This window comes from Pelmatolapia mariae, linkage group LG22 (genome assembly GCF_036321145.2).
Source record: "Pelmatolapia mariae isolate MD_Pm_ZW linkage group LG22, Pm_UMD_F_2, whole genome shotgun sequence".
Lineage (NCBI taxonomy): Eukaryota > Metazoa > Chordata > Actinopteri > Cichliformes > Cichlidae > Pelmatolapia > Pelmatolapia mariae.
In genome coordinates, this window is record NC_086245.2 from 20,927,303 (window position 1) to 20,954,439 (window position 27,137).

At 41.6% G+C, this 27,137-nt stretch overlaps 2 protein-coding genes across 6 annotated transcripts in view; both read left to right on the forward strand.

Moving 5' to 3' along the window:
• Positions 1-8,133: 8,133 nt before the first annotated feature.
• On the forward strand, positions 8,134-17,407 carry hepacam2 (HEPACAM family member 2). The gene is made up of 9 exons (XM_065469640.1): positions 8,134-8,294; positions 11,952-12,311; positions 12,414-12,701; positions 13,836-14,135; positions 15,717-15,842; positions 16,273-16,294; positions 16,390-16,424; positions 16,818-16,891; positions 16,988-17,407. The coding sequence occupies exons 1-9, from the start codon at positions 8,228-8,230 to the stop codon at positions 17,096-17,098; spliced, it is 1,383 nt and encodes a 460-aa protein (XP_065325712.1). The 5' UTR covers positions 8,134-8,227; the 3' UTR covers positions 17,099-17,407.
• Positions 17,408-21,516: 4,109 nt separating this feature from the next.
• vps50 (VPS50 EARP/GARPII complex subunit) overlaps positions 21,517-27,137 on the forward strand; it is a 120,107-nt gene continuing 114,486 nt past the window's right edge. For all 5 annotated transcript variants that reach the window (XM_065471031.1, XM_065471032.1, XM_065471035.1 and 2 more), the window contains exons 1-2: positions 21,517-21,639; positions 22,136-22,204. In XM_065471031.1, the coding sequence (XP_065327103.1) occupies positions 21,607-21,639; positions 22,136-22,204 (102 nt within the window). In that variant the 5' untranslated portion in view covers positions 21,517-21,606. The remainder of the gene's footprint in view (positions 21,640-22,135; positions 22,205-27,137) is intronic.

The following is a 27,137-nucleotide window of genomic DNA, read 5'->3' on the forward strand; positions in this document are numbered from 1 at the left end:
AAAAATCCGCAAGTTTCTCTGTGAATTTCCCATTTCATGGCAGTGCACTCGGTGCTTGCTCGGAAGTTTAGGGTTTTTTTTCACTGTAAAAAGAAGTTTTCTTCCCACGCACTGCACAGCGGATGCTAATGTTTTTGTCACTTTTTATGGAATCAAACTCAAAGTAAGGTCAGTACTTCCACGCTTTAAACTGCACGGTCATACTCTCTCCCGCACTCGATATATTATCCATTGTTGATCTGCACACAGCTGTTGCCACGAATGTCGCACTCGCTTACGTCATTGTCATGAGACACTCTCACAAAAAAATCACGGTTTTAGTAACACAGCGTGCTTACGGGAAAGTAACAGTAATCTAATTACCTTTTTTGCAATAGTAATCCTGTACTTTACTCGTTACTTGAAAAAAGTAATCGGATTACAGTAACGCGTTACTGCCCATCTCTGCTGGTAGCAGCAACTTAGTGGCTCAGGCGGCCGACCATGGGCAGCGTTGCAGCTCTGGAGGCCTGCCGCGGGTCCGGCGGCGACTGCAAAACAGTTCAGGCAGGTGGTGCCATAGCTGCTCCGGTGGCCTGCCATGGGTCCGGTGGTGGCGACATAGCGACACTGGAGGGCAGCTGCCGATCCGGCAGTGGCAACAAAGCAGTTCAGGTGGCGTCAGGTCCTCACGCACCGGTGTGGCAGGTTTTGATGACGTGCTGACCTCCAGCTTGGGCTGAGCAGGTCCCTCAGGCGACGTGGTGACCTCCGGCTTGGGCTGAGCGGGTCCCTCTGGTGCGCAGACCTCCGACTTGGGCTGAGCAGGTCCTGGCGGCAGCGTAGTGACTGCTGGCGGTGGAGATGACGATGGTGCAGCGGCTGCAGGCAGGTGAGGTGATGGTGGGGTAGCAGCTGCAGACGGATGAGCAGAAGATGCCACAGGTGTTTGTGATGATGTTGGAGTGGCAGCTTCAGGCGGTTGAACAGATGATGGTGGTGTAGCAGCTGCAGGCAAGTGAGATGATGGTGGGGCTGAATGGGCCCCTCGGACCGTCCAGCAGGAGTAGACGCAGGACCAGAAGGTGCAGAATCCTCTGGCTGAAGCAATGCTAACTGCCACTGCACAGGGCACACAGCCGGCTTGGGATGCTGCGGCTGGGGCTGTGCAGTGCAGATAGTCTGTTCTAGTAATGGCAGTGATATGCAGCCCTCAGCTGTCTGAATGAGCTTCTCAGAACATCCAGCAGAGGATGAGAGTTGCTGAACCGGTGACTGAGCTACTGACTGAGCTACAGGCTCTGCTACTCTGGGCTCAGAGGGGCACAAGGAGAACAGTCACCAAACACGGACTCAGAATTAGCTGTCAGTTCATGTTCATTTTCTGGCAACACAGAGGTTTTAAGCTTTTAAGTAAAAAGAGGCTCCAGTGTGGGACTCTTTTTATTATTAACAGACTGGGCACTGTCCTTGGGTTTAGATGAAGCTGTCTCTCTTTCTTGTTTCACTGCTAAAACATTTTCTCCAACAACAGAGTCTGTTTTACCCACTGTGGCTCCTTGCGCAGTTGGCCCAGAGTCAGCTGATTCTTCAAAAGCCACAATAGTGGGTTGATAGGTGGTGTGACGAAGGCACGGGCACCATCTCCTCCATGAAGGTGGGACCGCATTAGGGGAAAAGGTCAACTCCGGTACTTTGGCATGTAAATCCCTTGTGGAAGGATTAATAAAAATAACAGAGTCCGGTTTACTCACTGCGGTGATGAGGGCCGTGGGTCCGTCACCAGCTGACTGGGCTGAAGCCGCAGGAGTGGGTGGAGGTGTAGTGGGATAATGATGGTGAGGGCGCCGTCTCTCCCGTAAGGGAGGGTCGAGCGATTTGGCAGCAAACATTGACTGGAATGCCAGCCGGCAATGCTGGAAAACCCATGCGGCAAGGGCTCCCAGGAGCGCGGCAGAATCCTCCTTCCTCGGGCCGCCAACAACTCAAACAGGAGCTTGCCCTCAGATCCATTACAATAGGTGTTAGTTTTTTTTATACCCATAAAGTTCAGGGGAAAAGATGTGGAGGACAGAAACTCATCAAAGAACACGACCTGTACGTGTCTCTTGGTTGGGTCCGCAGCCCGGATTATGCTCCGTCAGTAATCCCATAGCTGTGAGTGCAGTTCCTCCTCCGTGGCGACTCCTGAGTCCGCTGGGCCCATTGTGGCTGGCTTGTTCTGCCACGCTGAACTGGCAGACTGTGGGAATGTGGGGAAAATATGACCCAAAACGCAGTGCGATGAATGCATTGGGTTTATTTACAGTGAAGTAAATAGTACACAACAATAAATCCCCTGCGTTTCCAACTCCAGTGTCGTGTCTTCTTCCCAGTGCTCGTGCTCCGTGTCTCCGCTCCTGTGATACTTGTGCTCATTGCACTCTCGTTCCCACACTCCTGCTGGAAAATCCACAGAGGCAGCCGTTAACACACGCTTAACTAGCGACAGACTAACACTCATTGATTTTGCTGAAAACGCTGACAGGTAGTCACGTAACAATCCAGCGTCGAGGAGCGCTCAGCCACACTGCTATGTAGCTCCCAGATGATCCTGATCATCTGCAGGTGTGTGTGTTCCTCCTCCAGCCTCCCAACGGGACACACCAGGAAAACCAGGCTACCACACACACGCACACACACAGTACAAAGGGAACCCAGGGACACAAACACAACACATAATCACGGTGCACACCAGCAACATATAAACAAGTCCAAACCTGCTCATGGACCCTGGGTCTGACACCAATTTAGAATCACTAATGAACCCAACCCCACTAACTGCATGTCTTTGGACTGTAGGAGGAACCCAGAGAACCCAGACCGAACCCACGGGGAGAACATGCAAATGCCACAAAGAAAGATGGCGGCTTCAAAACCAGGACTTGCTTGCTGTGAGGCAACAATGCTAACATTGCTAAGGAGTATGTGGCAGAAAAGACAGCTACACATTCACTGCCACCAGCTAGTTTATATTTTTGGCCACTGCTTCCAATGGTAAATCCAAAGTCTAAAACTGTGCCATCAGGAAATGAAAAGCACACTGCAAGATACTGCATACCAAACCACTATCACTGGTCATATAGGCTTAATATACACCCTTTTTCTCCTGGATTGTTGTAAGCATTGTATAGTTTTCTCTTATTCTGCACTAAGCAAAGCAGACAAGCACAGACCTGAGCAAAGGGAGTACTGACTTTCAGTTTGGGATCATGCTCTGTCTTAACAGCCAACAGTTTACTGCTGGAGAGAACATAGAAGTGGCTGTGTTCATTCAACTCTGTATGCATGCACGTGCACCCACCCACCCACCCACACACACATACACTCTAGTTTGGTTTGTGGCACGTGCGATGTAAACACTGATTTTTTTTCTCACAGAGGTGCATGTGTTGAACCAAATGCTGCTGAAGAATTAATTAAGCAGTGAGGAATGACTGCAGTGGAATAACTTGTGCACTTTAATTTCTCTAGCTTAGAAAGCATACACTTTGCACCACGCAGACGTTTTACTTAATCACGTCTGAACACTAATGAAATCTAGTCTGTGTATCTATTTTTCTTTTCCTCCCAGTATGACATATGTCTCAGATGAAAGAAAAAGAACTTATATTCTAAACAGCAATCTTTGAATTTTAATCTCTCTAAGGGGCTCTAGACCGGAAAGAACAGGAAACAAGATAATATGTGTGTGTGTGTACAGGTGTCAACTATGTAAACATAACTGTTGAGGAAAATTTTTATCAGAGCTACACCTGCCTTTGACAGACACTTTGCCGCATGCGCTACAGTGAATGGGCTTTTAAGAAGGGCATATAAAAGAGGTATGTGCTCAATCACATCCACAGCATGTCTTTTGAATTACTCAAGCGAGGGAAAACAACAGCAGCATTATATAGGAAAAAAGAGAACTGCATAAAAATGCCACCCCTTTTCCTATAGATTTACACTGAGCTCTATGCTCTGGGTGTGTTTCAGGCATACAAAGCTGAGTGTTTAACTGGAAGCTGAAGAGGATCTGGGTTGCAGGCAGCAAGATTTGACATCAGCTTATTTCCTGTCATTGACTGTGGTCACATGGTGAGTGCGTGGGTGCTGGATACTGGAATGCGTTAAAGGGGTGAGGCTCTTGCCACAGTGACAGAAACACACACACACACACACACACACACACACACACACACACACACACACACACACACACACACACAGGAATACTTGGTATACAAGCTGCACCAAAGGAAGACATACAATTGAGTGGCTTGTTGAAGGATATCTGGTCGTCATGCAGATAGAGGTCGGATGTGTGGAAAGCAGAAGAAGCCTGAATGCACACACACACACACACACACACACACACACACACACACACACACACACACTGTTGTAAGCTTCTCACACTGTTTTGACTGCTTTAGGGTGGAGAATAATGATGTATTCTTCAGGAGTCGCACTTACTTTATCAGAGCACTCTGGGCCTGACAACCCGCTGATAAAGGTGCCGCACTAGATCCAGAGTGATTGAAGGGTTCAGCATGAAAAAAAATGCCACTCACATGTCAACTTAAAGTGAAACATGCGTCTGAATCCGCCCACACACACACGGGCGTGCACTCACACTCACTCACGCACGTGTGTGTCCAACATTCAGTGTTTTCCCACCGTTATAAATCTATGAGTGAATGAAACTTTGTCATCCAATCGCAACGCTCAATGCTGTGCAGCCATCCCCCGCCCCCTTCCCCTCCGCCCCGTTTGGTTCCGCTTAACCCCGCGCTTTCTTTCTTGTTCTCTTTCAGCTACAGACTTACATTTCTACATGTGAAAATGACAAGTATTTACAGTTTTTTTATCCAAGGTGTGACATTGTGACATGCGCTGATCGACGGACTCGGACTGTGCACGGCCGCTCTTCAAACTGCTGGCTCTTCCTGTGTCCTCGTCTGTGTTATGAGATAAATAAGGCATATTTGAGACCTCACATCTGTACACTTCCACATCCTTTCTTTTGAAACCAAAGCAGCCTCTGGCATTAGATCAGAGCTTTATTTTCTATTTATTTATTTTTTTTCCTACAAGGAAGTGAGAAATCAGTATGGATGGTAGCCTATAGTATATCAAATGGGCCTATGACACCCAGTGTGGCTTCACTGTAACAACTGCTCCAGACACACGCGCGCGCGCGCACACACACACACACACACACATGCACATGAGTGCCAGTAGTGCAGCCTTGATGTGGGCTAGTGTGCTGTGTCTGCTCTGAGTGTCTGCAGCTGGAAACCAAGGCTGCTAGGAGAGAGGAGGAATGAAGGAGAAGAGAGGAGAAGGGTAATAAAAAATGGTGAAGGAGGTAGGGGGAACAAAAATATATAGACATTTGGCTGAATTTTTAAATTAATGAAGAATGAAGAGAACTAAAAAAAAAAAAAAAAAAGCAATCAGAGTTTGGTGAAGAGTTGGAGGCTGCAGGAGGCAAGGAGCCCAGAGGGGTAGACTCATGTTGAAATGTGGCAGACATGGGCTGGGAGGCTGAAAATGGAAAATGTGACATGTCGTAGCACAACCAGAGGGCCCCCATTTGAGGCTGTGTGGGTGTGTCACTCAGCTGCTGAGTCCTGGTTTTGGTAAGGTGGTCCAAAAAGGCCATATCAGACCCTGATGCACTATATGCAAATTATATACTGGTGCAAGCCTTGTTAGGTCAGAGTGGATCACCTTTTGACCAAATGTCAAAGGCAGTAAAGCAGGAGCACTTCTTATTCTGTCATAAGTGACATTTGCGTATGCTGGCTGGTTTGACATGATCTTGATCCCTTTTTATCCTGTAGCTCTCCAGTCAAGGAAGGATGGCTCTGCTTTTCTATAGCATCACTCACCAGGCCTGTCAAGTCAAAAGGTCAGGGTGTAAACCAAAAACCCATACTAACCTAGCCATTAGGCAACCTCTATTTAGTTTCTCAATATCCTTTGGTCTTGTGACAATCTGTTGTTCTGTTTTGAATGCAAATACCCCCCATTTCACACGTAGTGCTCTAGCTATTAGTCATAGCCGGAATAATATCAGGAGCTGTCAAAATATTATGACCTATTAGGAACTTACTTCTTGCACAAGCAATGTAGCTGCAAAATGTCACAGATTTGAACAAACAGTTGTGAGCTTTAATGCTCCCTTTTTCTTGTCGCCTTCTCCTCAACCAGTCAGGGCAGATGGCTGCCACTTCCTGAGCCTGGTTAGCCTGAGATTACTTCCTGTTAGAAGGGAGCTTTTTCTTCCCACTCTTTCCAAGTGCTTGCTAATAGTTGTTTTCCCCCCAATACTGTAGGGTCTTTAACTTAATTAACTGAAATGAATTAATGTATTTATTTTTCTTTTTTCTTTTTTTTTTTTGGTGGGGGGAGTGTCAGGTAAGAATCTCAAAATTAAAGAAAAAACAAAATTTTAAGTCCTTTAAAAAAAACAAACATCAATTTTGTTGTGCATGTGCTACATATCCTTAAATATAAGCTCTCTTGTGGAGCACTTTGTGACATCTGTCTGTGAAATGTGCTATACAAATAAACTTTTACTTATTTACTTTACAAGACAAATTAGAAAAGGCACTGAACACCAGAACCACCACCACAACAACAATACTGATAATAATAGTAATAGTATAATAATAATAATAATAAGGGGGGCACTAGAGGTTTTATTTTGAAGGGTTGTGCAGCTTATTGTTGAAGACACTGTAAGACTTTGTCCTGTAGACGATGTGCTGACCCCATCTAGGGGTGAAATGGAAAACTTGCAGGCTCTCTGTAATAAAGTGCAGTAAAAAGTGTCTTTTAGGCGTTATCAGCACCTTTCAACAACCACATCTATTTTAAATGAATTATTTTATTAGGATTTATTAACTGGGACAATTTGAAACAGTTTTTGAGGGGTGCCAGATTTGCCGAAGAATGTGCTCCGATAAACAAAAGCCTAATTGACTTTTTTTCTTTATTATTATTATTATTATTATTATTATTATTATTATTAGTATTAGTATTAGTATTAGTATTATTATTAAAGCCACTTTTAACAATTAATCTCTCTTTTCAGTTTTCTCAGTAAATAGGGATCCCATGATTAAGGGCTTGACAGCAGAAAAAAAGAGACTTTCTTTAATGGTGCCATCACCAAACTAGGCACTCATTTATGTGGCGTACAATGGCTTAATTCATTCACTGTGCAGTTCATTCCCAATCCAACCCTTTATGAGGGTGGTAATCTACAGAGTAAAACTCTTCTGCACAAGTCACTGTGGGAAAAGCATGTTAGTGTTTAACATGTGACTATTTTTAACCTTTTTTAACATCTTCTCAGACAAAGTCAGTATGCGGGATCGCTCGACTGACAGGAAAAAAGGTGCTTTTTAAGAGCTTTATCATCATCATCTTTACAAATGACCTAAATTAAAGTGGCACAGTCTCCTCATAGTAAGAACAATGTAAAAAAGCTCCCATTTGCCATTATTGCCATAAGATGAAACCTTCAGCTTTTCTCCAAGGAATCGTTTTCCCCCCACAGCGTCCTCAGGGTTCACAGACAATATGAAAATGTGTATCTCTCTCTGATTTTGAGGAGAGTCTTTAGATGTCCTGAAGGCATATACATTCCTCGGTCTTACCCCAGTATCAATCGCTTTGTCTTCTTCTTCTTCTGTTATTTCTAGAATTACAAAATCATTCCACACACAGTGGCATTTGCTGACTGTTATGTCAGCCGAAAGCGCATTAAACCAACAAAACTATGTGCTGTTAGCAGGTAAAGGCTTTATTTCACAGCCCGGGGGTCTGAAGCAGCAGACAGCTGGTCTAATGTAAAGAAACAGTTTCCATTCTGCTCTTTCACAGTTTTATGTCTCATCTTCCCTTTGATATAGTGCAAATCCTCAACCTGAGGGCAGCTCAGTGTGTGTGTGTATGTGAGAACACACTGTGTTGTCTCTCAGCCATGTGGACCTCTTCGTACTCTTAGGTTCACATGGGAGGGGCCTAGAGCTGCATGCAGGAAAGCCAGCTCCTCTTATTTCCCTGGCAAATGTCACCACAACCAGTCACATTTCTCTCCTCCTCCTCCACCACCACCACCTCTTCTCTTCCACACCTCTCCTCTTCCTCCATCCCTCAGTCCTTGCACTGCCTGTCAGAATTCCCACATATCCCCAGAGGATAAGATGCCATGGAGGCCACAGGAAGAACTGTGCTGTGTGCCTGCTCTGCCTTCTGCCTTCTGTTCATCCTAACAGGTGAGTGCGGCGTGTGTTGAGTTGTCACGGCAGGACGTTGTGCTCGAGCTGTCAGTGTTGTGTTGGCGTAGTGATGGCTGCTGCTGTGGTTACTGTGTTTGCTTGGTTGGTATGGTAGAAACTGAAGGGCGAGCTGAGGAAGTTTTCATGGTGTGCAGTAACAAAAATGTTCACTCACATCGTTGATGTAGTTTGTTTGAGAAACACATTTTCAACATATATAAACCTTAAAATATGGATCTTTATAGGCACAAGAACTCCATTTAACAACACCCAGAGTGGGGTTTGTGTTTTTCTTTTTTTTAAAAAGCAAAACTTGACATTAATATTTTGTAATAATTTAGGAAACTGGTTGACGAGTTTTTTAAACTGAAGAAGATCGAGTTCCCGACTGTGTATTTAAAATCTCAGAGCTGTAAAGTTTTCCACGTAGTCCGTCCTCGTTCCTTTTGCATGTCCTTTCCATACTCATTGCTGCATGACTCTACAGAATTAGCTTTTCTGTTCTATTGTTGGCCGTGAGTAGACATAAAAACAGGGTCATTTGGAAAGAAGAAGTGACCTAGGCCACAGCAGTGTGACTATGAGATAACAAACGTGTAATAGTGCGCGTCGTATGACCTGATAAAGCCAACAGCAAAATCCCCCAAGTTTGGCTTCCCGTCTACTTTGATGTTTGTATCAACAACCATCCTTGAGAAGCCCTATTCGTCTTATCTGAAAAAGGACAGAAGATGGTGGCGTACGGATATGCGTGGTGAGGTGACTCTATTTAGTATCCAAACAACTTGGATGTGTGTGAGGGTGATAAGAGGCAGGTGCTTTTGGGTCTCCATGTGTGTACGTGGGGGGTAAGGCCACCAAACGAAGCTTCCCTCTCACCTCAGAGTCCATTGTGTCTGTAATCACCACCACAATATCCATGTTGTTTGGGGACAACAGTGAGGGAGCGGGCTCGGCACACTCCTCCTCGTTCTGCCTTTTCACCGGATCTAGGCTGGTGTAAACACAGACACACTCCTGCTACTGACACACAGACACACACACATACACACCGAAACTGGCCTGCGGTCTTATAAGAATGGGACGTGTCACCGTGGTGTTTGTGCTGCATGCATTATTTAGGACATAACAGCAGACAGTAGATCTATTGTGATGATCAACATGAGCAAAACATGACAGCTCAGAGGAACAGCAAGGGACATGAAGGAAAATATGGCTTTACAGGAAAAACAAAAGTTTCTCGAGTTTTCGCCCCATTTTTCCTATCGCGATTGCGCAGTATGATGTGTAACACAAGTTTAATTAAGTCTTGATGAATTCAAAGTTGAAATTTTTTGATCTACAGCCTATAGAAACTGTTATTCATGACCGATCTTCAAGACACTTCTTCAGTGCCGAAAAAAAGAGAAGATGCACAAACAGAAGCCAGACAAAGACACTCGAGCACAGAAAGGGGAAGTTGAAAGAGATAACTATGAACAAAAACTGTGAAGTTTTCGTGAGTTTGTTTCACAGTAGCACTGCCTACTCACATGCTGCTGCTTAACTCGGCCTGGCATCCAAACGGACTCAATCATTTCACCTCACGTAACTTTAAAATGTCAAGTGAACACAGGTCGCAGCACAGATGTAATTCAGTGCATTTTGGAAAGATGTGGCCATTTAAAAATGTAAATAAATGACATCATTCATTCATCAGGCTGAGTAAAACCACTCGACCTTCCAGCTGAAGTGGCAGCATGCGCTGGAAAACACTGATAGCTCTATCGGCTGTTTGTGTTTTTCAAGGTTGTCTGTAACTAGTGAACAAACTGCCCCGGCAACCAGCTTTAACAGACCACAAGATGCAATAGATCAGCAGTTGTAGTTACTTCACACGGCTCAAGTGTTTGTTTCGCAACGAGTTGCTATAAAAGAGACAGAGCCTGATCCTCGTCTGGCAACAATGTCACTCCGTAGGGAGTTAGGTCAATATTAACACACAGCAGTTTCAGGACCTGGACACTTTGAAGACTAGGATGCAGATCATTGCAGATTATGCAGACAAAACAGGACTGACTTTATCTTTAAAGTGAAATTTCCTCAATATATTGCATCTATAGCATTACATAATTACAAAAAACAACTTTTTCTTTCAATTTTCTCCAGTTTTTACATTTGAATCCTCCAACAACCCACAAAATGACAATACTGGAATAAAGCAATGGCATAATATCAGATTGTTACCAAGTGCCAGTAATCAGTGACCTGATGCATGTCATATTTTTCAATTTTGAATAAAAGTATTTTTTATCAGTGTTAGTGCTCTATCACATGACATGCACAACAGGGTGATAGTGTCAACTTTAAAGTGGGGTACACAGAAAAGCCTATTGTATCATCAGACAGTGCATCTTTTGTAGCATCTCATATATCAGTGTCATATATTGATAACCACAGGCAAAAATATAGTTAAAATGATTTCTTGTCAAACAAAACAGACGATTGTTGCCCGATTTTGCAGTCTCTCTGAGCTCAGTTTGGTTCAGTCTGATCTTTGTCAGTTCCTGATTCAGCTGACATGTTTACATGAAAAAAAAAAACCATTTATCAATCCCATCTCCAATTCTTTGACTCCACTACTGTAGCTTTTATTTATTCACAGTTTAAAATCATTTGTTTATTCCATATTTTCTGCTTTTTTTCTGATTCCTACTCTTCATGAACAGAAAGTTTAAACAGGGAGTGAGTGTTGCTGGTTTGCTCACAGCCAGAGATATATGCCTGATATGTCCATATTAGGGTTATCTACTCTGAGTGACATCATACAGACCAAAAAGGGGGAAAAAATGTCAGAAACTGATGGTTTCAAGCGGCCTGAGTCCTGAGTTTGTGGCTTCAAGGGGTTTACTCTGCACATGGGTTGACTTCATTACTGGAAACCAATGTAAGAGTTTAGTACAGAAAACAAGGAAAAGTAAAATCAGTCCAGTTTACAGTGTGAGTGTAGGAAACGCATGGGAAGTCTAAATAAGTTAGCAACTAGCTAGCTATCATAGTGAAGTCTGTAGCAACTAAAACTCTAGAAATAAGCTGTGGAAAAAGTACAAATCTTGCCTCTATAGATGGTGAAATTTATTACTTTGTGCTTTGTGAAGTACCCCATACGCCTCCATCCATCCATTCGCTTCCGCTTAGCGAGAGGCAGGGTACACCCTGGACAGGTCGCCAGTCTGTCGCAGGGCTAACACACAGGGACAGACAACCATTCACACTCACACTTATGGGCAATTTGGATTAATCAATTAACCTATCCCCACAAACTGCATGTCTTTGGGTGGGAGGATGCCGGAGTACCCAGAGGGAACCCATGCAAACGCAGGGGGGACATGCAAACTCCACACAGAAAGAGCCCGGCCTGATGGTGGAATTGAACGCAGGACCTTCTTGCTGTGCGGCAACAGTGCTAACCACAGTGCCACCGTGCTGCCCACCCCATAAGCCTATTGTAGTTTTAATTTTAGACATTAGCTTGCTGGAATCATCGTGTATACAAAGAGTTTCTCTGTATGAAACATGATGTGTCACATGGACAGTCTAACATGTTACCTTTCACTGGTTGTGCAGTAATTGAGTTTTCCTTCATTCCTTCTCCCACCACCTGCATCAACTCAGAGGTCAGCTCCGAACTGATTCACATTGATCCATCGGTCAGGCATGTCACTGAAGGGGACTCTGTGTTCCTGTCTGTGAAAACCAACTTTTCACCGGACAAAGCAGAATTTCAGGGAACTTGGTGTCACACCGGGATGAGTGTCACCAAGCCCAGGATTTTGGTGACATTCACCAAAAAAAATACAATCTTAAACATGAAGCACCGTGACCACCTCGTCTTCAACAACTCCACCTTTTCTTTGGAAATCAAGAACTTAAACAGAAAAGATGAAGGAGATTATCACTTGAGCATCACCATAAAGCATGACAACAAACCAGGAGACATTGAGGAGGAGAAAACCATTCGTGTAACCGTAGATGGTGAGTTCCATGTTTCTCAGACCTTATCTTTCCCATAATTTAATTTTATTAATTGGCCATTGCTCAGATATTAATTGTTTCTTGCCTTCCACCCCTGACTAGTTCCCGTGTCCAATCCAGCCATTGAGAAGAGCCCTTCCTATGCAGTCATTGAGGACAAAGCAAACGTCACCTGGACTTGTTCTGTTGAGAACGGAACAAGAGTTATGTTTAAGTGGTTCAGGAATAATGTTGCACTGGGTCCCAGTGACAGATACCACTACTCCCAAGATAACTCCACACTGTTAATCAGCCCTGTGAGAAAAGAGGACAAGGGAAGTTATCACTGTGTGGCCAGCAACCCGGTCACCCGGGGCCAACACAGCAGGGCTGTGGAACTCAACGTCTACTGTGAGTAGCTGTAGCTTATTCTTCGGTTTCTGAACCCTGTAATGATTGTGTTCACGTCTGAGAGCTGCTTTATAAAGGTTTTTATTTTATAGAAACAATTAAAAATCTAAAATGTCACATATGTGTTCCTGTACTCATCCTAAACCTTGTTGTTTTCTCTTCTCCAGAATAGCTGGAAGTGTTGGGTGATGTGTAAATTTTAGTGAGATCAGCCTACTTACTATCAGCTTAAAAACAAACAAAAAAAAACCCCATGCGCCTGTTATGGGATGGTATTTGCATGGGAGCAGACTTATCTCACAGAGCTCCTCTGTTCTACTATAAACGGCGTAGATGCACCGATAGACTTTATTGGATGTGCCAGTATGAGGCTGAACTAACAACGTACTGCATGCGTAATTTTTCCTGGGTATTCATTTTAATGCGTTTAAATTTTTACAAAACAGACGACTTTGTATTGAAGCGTGACAAAAGAAAGGCGTCGTAGGTTTTGTCTACTGGTTCCTGCACTTTTTATCCTCCACCTCTTTAGTCGTGTGTGTTGTTCTCATCTTGGCGGTGACATCATTTTTGTTTGCATAGGCAGATCGTGTTTGTGTTTCAACCTGCAGGAAGCACTCTCGGTTTCTTTCAGTTTTACCATATTGAGTTTCTAGTAAAGCCGGTCTCCTTCTTAATGTTTGCTTTCACTGGAAAATACAATAAAAAACCAGCTGATAGTGAACTGGCCTGTTTGCTCTTAGTGGCTAATTGCTACTACAGTAATTCTCGTTTAACAGATAATTTAAGTTTTATCTAAAATGTATACTAATATGTTTGTGAATAATATGCTTGACTGTGTTGGAAAAAGACAATTCTTATTTTAAGTTAGAGTAGTGCGCTTTCTCGACAGCCCATGTTCGGTGTTGCGCCAGTCCACCCCCCGCCTCACCTAGGTCTCAGTGTTCTCCACTGGGATAAATACCCACCCATATTTATCCCACTACTCCGTGTACAAACCTGTGACCTTGTATTTAGAAACTCACTTGCTACCCAATCATGCCTTAGAGCTGGGCGGTTCATGAAAACTACCCACAAAGCAACATCTCACCAGCAAACTGTCATGTTTTTCTCACTCTCCACCGGCCCATACAGATGGCCCTTACAACCTTGAGGTGAACTCTGTCCAGGGCCTGCGCACAGGGGAGGTGTTCACCATCAACCCTGGGGAGCTGGTCTTCTTTGAATGCCAGGCTGACTCCAACCCACCTAACAGCTATGTGTGGATCTCCAAGACCCGCAATGCAACTCAGATCGTCACAGAGGGCCCTCGGCTAGAGGTGCGCTCCTACAGACTGGCCCAGGCTGAAGAGTACCTTTGCCGTGCCTTCAACAACGTGACGCAGAAGCAGGACGAAGCCCAGTTTACTCTGGTGGTGGCCAGCTTGGGAACAGGTGGGTAGAGGGTGGAACATGGCAAGAGGGAGGAGAGCGTGGGTAGGTTTTGGGAATCCTCTGAGATAAACACTCTGCAAACAGTGTGTCACGCCAAACGCAGAAGAGCTGGGTGAGCGTTTCGAGATAATTCTTGCCAATGATAACCACTGACCACCTTTTGGGAACAGTTGGGGAGATAAAATACTATAACTGGAGCATTACACTGCGTAAAAGCTGACAGGTCAGACCAGGTTATGGCTATAATGAAATATACAGTACATTATTTTAAAACTAAGGTTATATCTGTGTTGCTAGGCTCCAGTACCTGCAGCATGTATTTAAGTTCAGTGGCTGGGAAAGTAAACACTGGATAACAGCTGTTATGTTTGTTGACAAGGTTTTATAGCATATGGAGTTTCTGTGTGCTGAATGCAACATTAATATGTTGCCTGGGTGATACTGAGAAAGGGACATTTATGATTACTGCTGATACTGGCTGATTTAACACGTTGTTTAAGGAGTCAACAGATGCCCTTTTTTTATTGACATCAAAATCTTTTATGAACCCTACCAAATTTCTTTCTGATGATTACAGTTCTAAAATTCAAGCATTTTACAGATAATGTTAGCCACTGTGGAAGGCTGTACCATCGACTGTCTGTAAAAAAGGATACTAAGATGATTTATTTATGTATTTATTTTGGCACCTGACCTGACAATATTTAGATAAATTGTGGATAAGAGAGTGTAGTTCCACATTTTCAGCTAATGCTTACTAGCTTGGTTAGTTAGCATTGTACCTTGGTTAGGTTAGATACCTGCTAATTAATGGTAAAACATAAATAAAATTGGTTTAATTTCTCATATTAAGAAAAACAAAAACAAAACGGGCCACAGCTTAAACAGGTAGCCTTTAATTAACCACATTGCAACAAACATTAGTTAACAGGAAACTGTTATAAATGTCAAGTTCAGTAGCTTCATTTAGCTAAAGTGCTACCTTAAAGACAGCTAGCTAGATATCGTTAGCCTTTATCTGAACTCACTGGCTACTCAAAGAAACCATCATACATAAGATTTAACACATTTTAAACTGAAAAGTAAAATTTCACTAAAGCCTTTGTTTGCTTGTTTTTGTAGCCAACGTCAATATCCCTGAGATATCTCACTGCAAGACACAAAAACGCGAATTCAATAACACATCTCAGCTTTTCTATGTGATAAACAGATGCTGCTTCAGTAAATGAAAGAAAACGTTAGAAAAAAAGTTCTGGTAGCTCATTGGCCAGAATGTCCTGTATTCATAAAATGTACATAGGAAATAGTGAAAAAAATAACAGGAATATTGCAATTAAATTGTTTATTTGTTAGTTAATTACTTTGTTAAAGTATAAAGGGCCACTGCACAGGAATCTTAAATTCGGGAAAACTATGAAAATAAAGTTTACGTTTTCCAAAGCTGTCCAGTGGGCCAGGTTGGGGGCCGTTTTTTGCCCCCGGGCACCAAGACCAACTTGTTAACTCTGTCATTCCTACAAAACTGGCTTACTTTCAAATGTGTGTTCATGTATCATTCATGTGACTGTTGTTCATTAACAGGGAAAGAGAAGCACATCCAAGAGGGTAACTCTGTATCACCGCTGGCAGTCATTACTGTCTGCTCTTTTTTTGTCATTGGCCTTATGCTGCTGTTCTTCCTCAGGAGAACCTGTCATCCAAAGAGAGGTTAGATACTGTTTTCTTCTGTTGCTTTTGGAAGCACTTTTTTTTACAGAACCATATTTGCTTTTAATCCCTGTGAGTTCAATCTTTCTTTCCCCCTGGTTTCCGAGCTCTTGCATGTGGAATTTAACAAACCTTTTCCACAGCAGTCATTTTGACTTGAAATGTAATTAGAAATGGTATTAATTAATGTCATTAGTAACACCTGTGTTTGCCTACTTTTTCAAGTGGAAAAAAACAACAAAAATAAAAAAAGAGAATGTTACTGGGAAAATGTAAATGACTTGCAAATGTTAGATTAAAGGAAACAAGGGCAAAGTAACTTCTTTATTTGAGGAAGTGAAGGTCACATTTGTTATGCTGTCGCTTCTGTATGCGTGACTTTATATTTTTCTCTCTTTCTCATTCCCGTTCCCCTCTCTTTTATCACCAGTGCTTATGAGCATTTACAACAAGTAAGAGACTTTATTATGAAATGAATTCAAAAATCTACCATCGTGTCTTTTCCCCACATAAGCTTCAATTAACATTTTTATTTGTTTCTGAGCAGACCGTTTTCAGAGCAGAAACGACCACATCGTTCAGGTAAGCGACTTTTTTGTTCACAGATTATTCATTTTTCCCTCTTACTGTCAAAAACATTAATTATTAGTGATCCCCGCATAATCACTCTCATATTTATTTATACACATGCATTATATCATATTTAACAAGAAACTGGGTTGGAAATAGTAGATGAACAGGGCATTTACTGGCCAAATCAGATTCAAAAAAGCAAGTTTGAAAGCTAAACAACTTAACTGGCCTTAACTCAAACAAGATAAGGAGAATTTAATTCAGATTAGAGCACTTTTATGTTTTTAGCTTTATGACATCATATAATTTACCATGCCATTATAAAGTCTGACAGGGATTAGACATTAACAGCTGTACCGTAGCAAAAGTTTTGCTCTGATTTATCAAAATGTGTATCAACAGGTCACGAGGATGCAACCGAGGACTTTGGCATCTACGAGTTCGTCTCCATACCTGGGAAGACGGAATCTGCACAGGTATTTTCACAACCAGTGAAGCAGCAACACTCATTTTGTCCAAAATCCTTTGTTTTTTTATATGCTTTAAATTTGCCCGTACGACTAATCCACCAGGCATCGTGCAGATCTTTGGCTCGTCTCGAATCGATTCAAGATATGCATACTACCATCTACGATGTGATCAGACACGTTCCTGAAACCCCGAGTCACAGTTTGCTGAAGTAAAGTCTGGCTGGAGAGCGGAGATGGAACTTTAAATGGTTTAACTTGAAGACTTCCTTGTAGCTTTATTCTCTTAAGTCTCTGTTATCAAAGCCTGAAGCACTGGTTTTGGTGGCCTGGTTTTTTGCACAAGGGATGAAGGAGACTTGTGGGATTACACAACCTGATAGTGCACTGCTGTTGACGAGAGTTTTGGACGGATGTTAAGTGTATTTTGCTGACATTGGTGTGAAATGAAAATGTATGTTCAGCTCATTTTTATTTGTTCTGTGAAAGCATAACTGAAGTTAAAAACCTTTTGTTTCCTGTTTTAAGGTGAAGATTATATAAAACTAAGCAAGTTAGAAGTATTCAGTTCTACCTTATTTTGAAGATTTTCTGATGCATCCAAGGTGCCGAAATTGCCACATTCCTTGATTTATTATTTAAAATCTAGATGAAAAAAAAAAAATGAATATTATCATTTTAATTTAGCGTTCCCTGCTGAGAGAGTATATTTTGTGAGAAGTGTTATAATTAATGCAGTACGAAATATATATTCAGGTTAACTGTAAATATTGTACATGGATTATCCAGCAGATTCTTTATACATATTATTCTATTTCTATGTTTCACTCTAATCTATTTATTCCTATTAAAACTTTCAGCCCTGCTTCCCCAAATGTAGCATTTTCTCTCTTCTCATAATGGACACAATGAAATGCTCAATGAAAAGACAATGATAAGGAATTCGTAATTCATTACTGTACAGTTTGCATTCACATGTTTGTTTTGTACTTTATTAAAAATATAACTGTTTACTACTCTGGTCAATTGGAGTATGCGCTGTTTGCTGACATCAAACAAGGACAATGTACTCTAATCTGCGAATTCTGCAATTATGTCTGTATTTTTGCTTTAGTTTGCCTTTTTTTTGTAAAAAGGCAAAAGCAGTAATGGCTTGAAATGAACATTTGTTCTTTCACACTTCCTGGAAAAAAAGAATAGCTGAAGCCAGCAAAGCTGTCAGTTGTTCTGTTGCTTCACAGTCCGTCTTTGTCTGATGTCTTGGCTGTAATCTCTCTCCTTGCAAGAGTTGTGCTTTCAGTCCCAACACTGCTGCAGAGCGCTAGCTTCGTTCAGCCTCGCTGTATTGGTATGCTGTGTACCTGATAGAGATAGGCAGCGACAGACGGATGGTTCAGCATGTGGCATAGTGCCCTCCACCTGCTCCCGCTGACACCTTGTCACGAGTAGATAGAAACGGGTGTGCGCTTGCTCCTGTTTGTGTGTGCGCACATACTTATATGTGTTGTGGACAGAAGAGGAAATACAGAAATACAAATAAAGGGGGAAGCGTGGAGAGAAAGTCAGAAGTAGAGTGATTCATTTAGAAAGCGGAGGCCAAATTTTTATATGCAGCTCATTAGAAATGCTCCAGTTTGCCAACCTTGGAGAGTGAATCACGTAAAGGAACATTTGTTTCTACTATTATGCAGCTTATTATCACCACACTGTTGTATACTCATTATGTAGTACCATGCTGAGTGCATCTTTTCAGTGTGTGAAATGCTATAGCACAAAATGCTGGCTACTATAGTAAATTATTATCAAACTGTAGTTGTTTCTTTTTTACGCTATGAACATTAAAAAACAAAAAAATCTAAGTCTAGAACTCCTGCTGAATTTTAAGGTGTGACATATCACGATGCTCTCCTGCATAACAACAAGTTGTTTATTAAATCTTGGTCTAATTTTAGCTGTTGAACTGACCAGCCAAGTGTGCTGTGTCTTTGTGGTGGCATCTCCGGGTAGGGGTTGCCATCTGTTCCGTCTCAGTGTATACTTAAAGGGAGGCTCCACACTGTGGATGACTGCCTGACAAACAACAGTGGAGTAAATTCACCTAAGGAGAGCGACCTCACCTTCATTTGACTGGGAAATAGCCTGAGGCATCATTAACCAGGAACTAGAGCTCACAGTGCCTGCTGTGTGCAGCACGCTGCCTGCTTTTAACCAAGCACAGCCCGACATAAAACCTAAGGGGGCAATTACAAAGCAGGCTGAATAGGTCTGTGTGTGCTGTTTTGGGAATTATTTGGAACAGTTTACAATGCAGAGCCAGGCATAACTGCTTGCTTGGCAGAGATGGACCTGCGTGGCACTGAATCTGTGGTGACAACGGGCAAATTCTTGGTCATGAAAGGAAATGTGCTGCGCTAAGGAAAGCCTGCTTTATTGTGTTAACTTGTATGTATATAATGTGTATAATACAGATATACTGACAGCGGCTGTAGAATTAAAAGGAAATTCTACTTTATTCTTAGGAATAAAACAAACCCTGGAGCTGTTCGGAAACCGGCCCATGTGTTGTACTGATAATAACTTCAACATTATCACACACCTTATATATTATTCATTAATTGTTTTAATTGAATCATTAGCATAGAAACTTATGTATAGGTTAATATGTAAGGTGTGCACATTAATGTGTAAAAGTCTTGATCCACCCCTCATTCCTTTTCTATTTTTCTTCTTTTCTTCCAGACTTTCTTGTCATTTTTTAGAGTCCTTTTGAGCAATAGTTCTTCAGGCTTTCTGAGGGTCTTTCAAAGGATTTCTTTGGACATTGGCTGCTTTTTCACTCATTTGCAGTGTCGTCCTTCAACCATTTGTTTGCTTGTTAGGCCACTTAACACTGACCTATGATTAATTTATGATTCAGACATATTAAAAAAGGTACCTAACTCAATAGATGAACCAGTGTTGTGTCTGCACATAGCACACAGCTTAGCTTAGAACAAGTCCTTAATTTTATCTTTAGGCACTTTGTTACTAGCAGACTGCTGCTAAAAACATAATTTGCTCCCATTTCTTTTATTGAGTCCATTAAAAATGTCAAAGACAACACAGCTGACAGACATAAAGTAGTATTTTTGCACCAACAAGGTGATTCCCAAAGAGCTGTCAGATGAAAATTCGGCACATCTGGATGATCTGCAATGAGAAAACTGAACAAGTGGAGGAAGTGGAAGGCCTAAAAATTGTTTACAGCAGATGAACATTTGAAAGTCATGTCAATAAAATAATTGTAAAAAAAAAAATCAGCAAAGACCTGACACAGGACCTGACAGTTGCTCTCTGGCTCTCAGAGATGGTCTCAGTGGAAGGGTGATCGTCAAGAAGCCATTCTTGAGGAGGTGCAACAAAGAGAAATGACTGAGGAATGCCAAATTACACAAGACCTGGACTGGAAATCAGTGGCAACAGTTCTTTATGGAGTGATGAATCCAAATCTGATCTTTATTCATATTGTTGTCAATATGTATGCAGGAGGTACCACAGTGAGTGTCCACATCCATCTGTAACAAAAACAAGCAAGCAGGAGAGGGTCTGTCATGGTTTGAAGCATTATTTAAGGCCGTGGTGCTGTGGATCTTTGTCAAAATTGATGGAAGAAAAGTACAGCCATTGATCTGCCGTGCAACATGGTGGAATGAAACACATTGGTGAAGATTTCATGTTTCAGCATGGCAAGTACCCCAAACACCCTGCTAGTGCAGTAAAAGCAAACCTGGAGAGAGAAACACACAGTGAAACACTATCAGTCACAAAAAGAGCTTTGAATGTCATTCAGGTATAGAAGGACAGAGGACTATTCCTGATGACTACTTAAAGAAATGACAAGAACGATTGCCTAAGAGAGTTCACAGTGTGTTGAAGAACAAATGTTTTAATACCAAATATTGACTTTGAGGCTTGTTTGAAATATATAAACCCTATTTTTGTCTTACATACTGGATTTCTATGTATGTTTGCACATGCCTCAATAAACTTCTGCACCTGTTTCCCAGTTTTCCAGCAAAATATAAATAAATGTGGTGTGACTCAAGATTTCTGCAAAGTACTGAATAAATCCATATACAGAGATTCAGCCTTAAGCCATGTAATAGAAAAATAAGCATATGTGTTGCCATGAACGTTAATGATGGCTCAGTTTTATTCCAGTGTCCCATGGCAGCCTCATTTCAGTTTTAGGAAAACAATACAGCCACTGTGGGTTTTTTGTTTTTTAAATTTGTTATCATTTGCACCCATATTTTCGTTATTTTGGCACAAGGAGGCTAGATGACTGCTGCGTAATATCTCTGTTAGTTTACTACCATCCAGTGGCGTAAGGCAGCAGAACATTACTGTAGAGTCAATCTTTGACGCCATGTTTATATTTGATCATATTTTATTTTTTAATTTCATTTTCTCTGTTTATAACAACACGTACTTTGGATTTCATCCAGATGTTTTCATTTTTTATACATGTGAAAAGCCTGACAGGCAAGAGCACAAGCACTGGCTCTTAAAAAATACATTTCCCAGAAGGCTTTGCAACGTTCTGGTCTTGTGGGGAGGCCCTGCCAGTCACGTGAGACTCAACTATGGCTTCCTTCTCGTAGTGATGGAGGTGCACTGTTGACAACAAGACACAGCTGGAGCTTTACTCATTTTTTTAGCCGCTGATACGACTTGGACTTACGATGCAGAAGATCAAGTCTCTTATGGCCCGTCAGGTGAGCACAGCAGGTGTACAGAAACTACGCTGCCGGCTGTTTGTCTCTGACGGGAGCCGGTAGTTAGCATGACAGCCTGCTAAGCTAACTGGCTAATTTGACAGCTCATCGTTTGGTTCATTAAGTGAAACGTTCAGCCAGACTAAGAGCTGTTTCAGTTGTTTACCTCAGGCAAATAAGGCATGCACATAGCAATTTACCTCACGCCCCGGTAGTGAGAGTTTAACACAACAACAATAACAACACAATAATGGGAACTGGGCGGATAGAAGGAAGTTCTCAGTTTGCACATGCAGTGGTGTTTGGCAATTGGTCAAAACTGAACACAACAGAGCATATCGCTTTCAGAAATCTGCCCCTCAGTTCCACTTTTTGCTGTATGCAGTAGTGTGCTGATGAAGTTTTGTGACAAGTTACAGATTAAAAATAAAAACACAAAGAGTAATGTTAAAGCTACCTGTTGTTTGTAGTTTTAATTTGGATCTTATTTTGGCAGGGCCTGAAAAGCCCCCAGGAGAGCATGGCAGACCTCAGTCCTGTGGAGAACCTGAGAATCCCGAGCAAGGTAAACTTCAAGTTGAGACTTAGACTGCAGCAGTCTGGTTTGATGTGCTGTTTGATGCATGGACAGTGTTCATCATAAAATCAAAGTTTCTCCATCTACCACTTTGTGAGTAGTTGCTTATCTTAATAGTTTTGCTGACAACTTTTAAAAAGCTGCCATATTTTATTGTTTTCGAGCCACAGTGAACGCCATCAGGGAGGGATTGTTTTAGCAATTGCACTACTGTTGTTGGACACAGCTGCAAGTTGTAACACAGACCCTGAGTAATGTCTTTGTCATTACCCAGAGTCAGCACTCATATTAGTAGTAATGGCACCCCAAGGCTGTCAGTATTACTAGAGATTTAATTTGTTAATGAATGTGTTGATGATTCATTAGCTATACACTGGATTTCATTTTTTTGTGCTTTATCTAAACAGCAGTTGTTATATTACAGTTATGCACTACTGAAGGCTCCTGTTTATATCAGTTAAACAGACTTTATGTCAGTCCTCCTCACCCTACTCAATTTGTGATGTTATAAGAGTATTTGAACATTTCTGGCATGACAGCGTTTCAAATTGCACTCAGTCATGCTTGGTCACAGGAAGCGTTTGTCACTATCCCCTTTGCACAAATTCAGTTCGTCAAGTGTCGACGGAGCAAAAGGCAGAGCGGCTCTATTTCACGTTTAGTCACTTACATTCATTCCTAGCGTCGCTGTGGCTTTTCACTGTAGTGATGACCTTCAATAAATGACTCTGAGTACAGTTTTGTTACTCTATTTGTTCACAGCGCTGGGAGATATGAGCCAGGTCGACTGAACAAGACGTTTAACCTTTCTGGTTTTTGCACACTTAGCGTTTACGTTTTCGTTTTGTATGGTATGCTGTGCTGATGTAGCGTGTGATTATTTTCTGCTCAGGCTAATGCTGTGCTGTGATAGATGAGACTAAAACAAGAGTGCATTTTTGTCAGTTCACCAGTGGCGGTTAGGAAAGATATGTATATACATTTTTTTTTTTTTTACAAAATTATAATGGAAAGCAGTCACATTTAATACTCCAGTAATGGGAGGTTGTTTTGTCATATTTGTATAAAGCCTTGTAGATCTGCAGTCAAACTTATCCACCTTTTGAAAAGATAAGCAAATATTTAATCTCCAGGTGTAATAGGTGTCTAATTGAAAGCAGACTGTGTCTTCAATAAAGATTTCAGGGGTTTTTTTTGTTCTTTTTTTCAATGGGCACCTCTGTCTCCTGGCCTTGGTGTCAGGTGACATGGTCAAACTGGATATGCAGTAATCAAACACTTGTTTTGTTTTTTCTTTGCTTGTAATATTCTCGTTTGTCAGTTCTGGACTGAGGACTCTGTGGACTTTATCACACCTGCTTTGTTTGCCTTATGTGTTATGAAGCAGTAAGGATAATAAGACCGAAGTAATGGCTTCTGTGGATGTGTTCATATGGATGTGTGAAATGTAAGCAGACAGTATACTGCTGTCCATCGCCTATTAGGTTGCTCTTGTGTGTGCACTGCAAATACCTGCCTGTTGTGTATTCACCATTAACACAGGGCATCATTGTTTGTTGGCTTTATACTTTGGCTTCATTTACTTTGCTTTCATTAACGTGCTGGACCTCTCAGCTTACAGGAAAATAAGATGAGGCCACGGCACAAGCCAGGCTTCATGTAAAAGTAGTCCTCCTTCATTACAGGAGAAATAGTCCTCTGCAGGAGTGAGACCAAGGTGCTATTATATGATCATTTTGAGAAATACTGAGATCATGATTATTTAACATGTCATAACCCAGTTAAAATTAAACTTCCTCCATTAACATGATACTGACACCCACTGATTGGAACCACTGCTGTGTTTCATTTTTTATTATTAGTAGTATTTTCTTTACCCATGAGTCACATCGTTTATCATCCTTCACATGTTGACAGCAACATCTGGCTAACTGCAGGGGGCAGGCCTGATGTGTGTGATGATTAAGTAAATGCTGCTATTCAGTTACTGTTTGGACACAGTTTGAGGGTTTGAAAGCAAGGTCAAGATAAACGTGCAGTAGTCGGTCTGTGGCTGTGGCTTATCTCTCTTTTGTAGTATTTAAATGGAAGGACAGCCATTCAGCACATTCATCAATAATGAAAGTCTCTGTTTGTTTCAGTCTGGCAGTGGTGGGTTAACACAGTCTGAAACAGGGTCATGACCTCATTAAATGGGCTAAAAAGTATTTAGAGGCAAGTTTGTTTGTTTGTTTGATTTTTTTAATTTATCAGTTTGACTTTTTTTTTAGTGACTAATAGAGGTTATTAAACTTTAGATGGATGGTCCTCATGTGAGATGCTTGGGGATCAGTGTTATTTTACAGGGGTAGTGGAAATGGGTGTTTTAGGTTATTTGAATGTTTTGCTACATTGTTGCAATGAAAAATTACAAGATTTGCAAAACCCTTTAAAGATGTCGGAAGCTTTTCTTTTGATTGGTAAGCCATAAAAGGGAAAAAATAAATCAGCTACGTCGGGGGTGGTATTTTCACTTTCTTTTTGTTTTTTTTGCAGGGACGCAGGTGTCAGGCTGATTATGTGCACATACGGAGGTCAGACTCTTGGCAATAGCATCAGTTTACCCTCAGGGAAAGCTATTCTCAAAGAACATCTTATCCCTTTGTTCTCCTGGTGCTGTGTACCTAACACCTTCTACAAACATGTAAATCTGGGTCACAGTGAGACATGCGCCTAAAGTTAACAAGTTACAGTCTGTTCGAGATGCCAGTATGATGCCACCTCAGTGTGATGAGTAACAATTGAAAGCTATGACTCAACAGTAGAGTCACAGCATTCGAATAACAGAGATCTTGAGTGATGTCTTTGTTATTGCTCAAGGTCTGTGTTATTTTATCTGCCACGGTAGGAAGATTTTTACCAAAGCCTTTGTAGCAGAGATCGGTAACATGCTTTTGGCTTCATTGGGCAAACAATAGTAATCATAACCTATTAGCATATTTTAGTTCAAGAAGTCCTCATGTTGGTTTTGTTTTCTTCACTGATACGCTAGATCAGATGAAAGAAGTGATCCTTGAAAGGTGTTTGAAAAGCAGGTAGTGTGTTCAGAGGATTCTCGCTGTATTTCTTGGGACAGTTAATTTCTACAGTAGATGGTGTCACCTAAATTACTGAATGATCAGAGCTACCTGTTGTTGCTTACGTGACTTGAAGTTGTGCAAGATGGATTGTTTTGTTTTGATCTTGCTGATCTCATGAGAGTCCAGCTGCCTCGCAAGGTAATGTGTTTTCAGGCTTTATTAGATCTAGCCTTTTAGGAGTGACTTTACAATTACAGATCTTTCCAGACCCCATCAAAAAAACCAGACAGAAAAGATAAAAGATGGAGGTAGCTACTGTGATGTCATCCACTGGTTTTTGAAGTCCTGTTTGCTCATCCAGTGGAATATGCTCCTTTTAAAAAATCTAGTTGACCAAGATTTACTCTCCACAGTGTCTTTTTTCCCTCCCTGATCCTGGTTCTGCTGGAGGTTTCTTCCTGTTAAAGGAGATTTTTTCCTTCCCACTGTTGCCAAGTGCTTGCTCATAGGGGGACGGATGTCTGAGGGTTTTACTTATTGTAGGATCTTTGTTATAGAATATAAAGCGCCTTGAGTTGACTGTTGTAAATTTGTGCTACATAAATAAAATTCAATTGAATAGACTTAATTTTTTATTCAGTGTGACCTAATATGAGGCACTCAGCCCATAATTACATTAGGAAAGTTTTTACAGAGGTAAAGTCAAAAATAGGGCTGGGTATCGTCACTGATTTCTAGAATCGATTCGTTTCCGATTCACAAGGTCCCGAATTGATTCGATCCACGATTCGATTCAATTCACGATTCGATTCAATTCGATTCGATTCAATTAAATTCGATTTGAATCTGGGAAATTTTGACAGTCAGAAATATTATAATTCAGATCAGTACATTTACATATTTTTGTATCTATAAAAAGGAAGCTGACACACGCAAGACTTTATCAAAGGTGTGAGCGTCACAGCAGATGCCTTTGTGTCAAAGTAGCTGAAGATAAAACACAGAAAAACATGAAGGTGGTTTTCCTGGCCTGGGATTTTATAAAAATATTCTGCAGTACATCAAAAACGAAAGAAAAACATTAATCAACATATGAACGTTACCTCTGATGTTACGGCTAAGCGTTTTGCATTTTGCATAATTTTAAAAAGTTTAAATTTGTTCAGTATTGAACGGCAGAAATTAGGTTTTCTTTTCGGAAGTATGTAAAACGAAAAAAAAAAAGCGGCCGACAGCGCTGTAAACAACGGTAGACTTGTGCGTAACAAGCAAGCGAATAATGCAGAAAACAGATTTTTAGATGGGAAACTGTTCTTGAAGTAGAGAGAGAGAGCTGTGCATGAAGTGTGATTTTATCGTGGGTGAAGCAAAACAGTAAAAGTCAGAGGGAATCCATGACAATGTTTATGTGAAGCGTAGTTTGGATCTTCTTTTGCTGCTGGTTCGGTCAATATTGTTTGGAGAGAGATAAAACTAACAGCTTTAGAATCAGCGCAAAAAGGGCGTAAACACAAAGCACGGACGCGCCGAAACATCAGAATCAGCGAGCTGTCGGCTTTCAGCCCCGACCGTGTCCGTGCAGTTGTTGTGCCAGAAAGTGATTGCCGTCCGCGGGAGCGCGCGCAGCCGCTTAAAGCTGCAGCGCCCGTCGGGTGAGAAAGGCGACATCTGACTGATTCTGAACCGCGGGTCCGCGCTGTGTGTTTACGTCCTTGTGCAGAATCCGTGTTCCTGCTCTCATTTACTGTCTTAGCTGTTTGGTGGTTGTTGAAATTTTGTGAGGTTTCACCTGAGATTCTGGCGTTTCGGGCAAAATAAATTTATATTAAAAAACCGATTCAGGATTTTAATGAATCGATTTC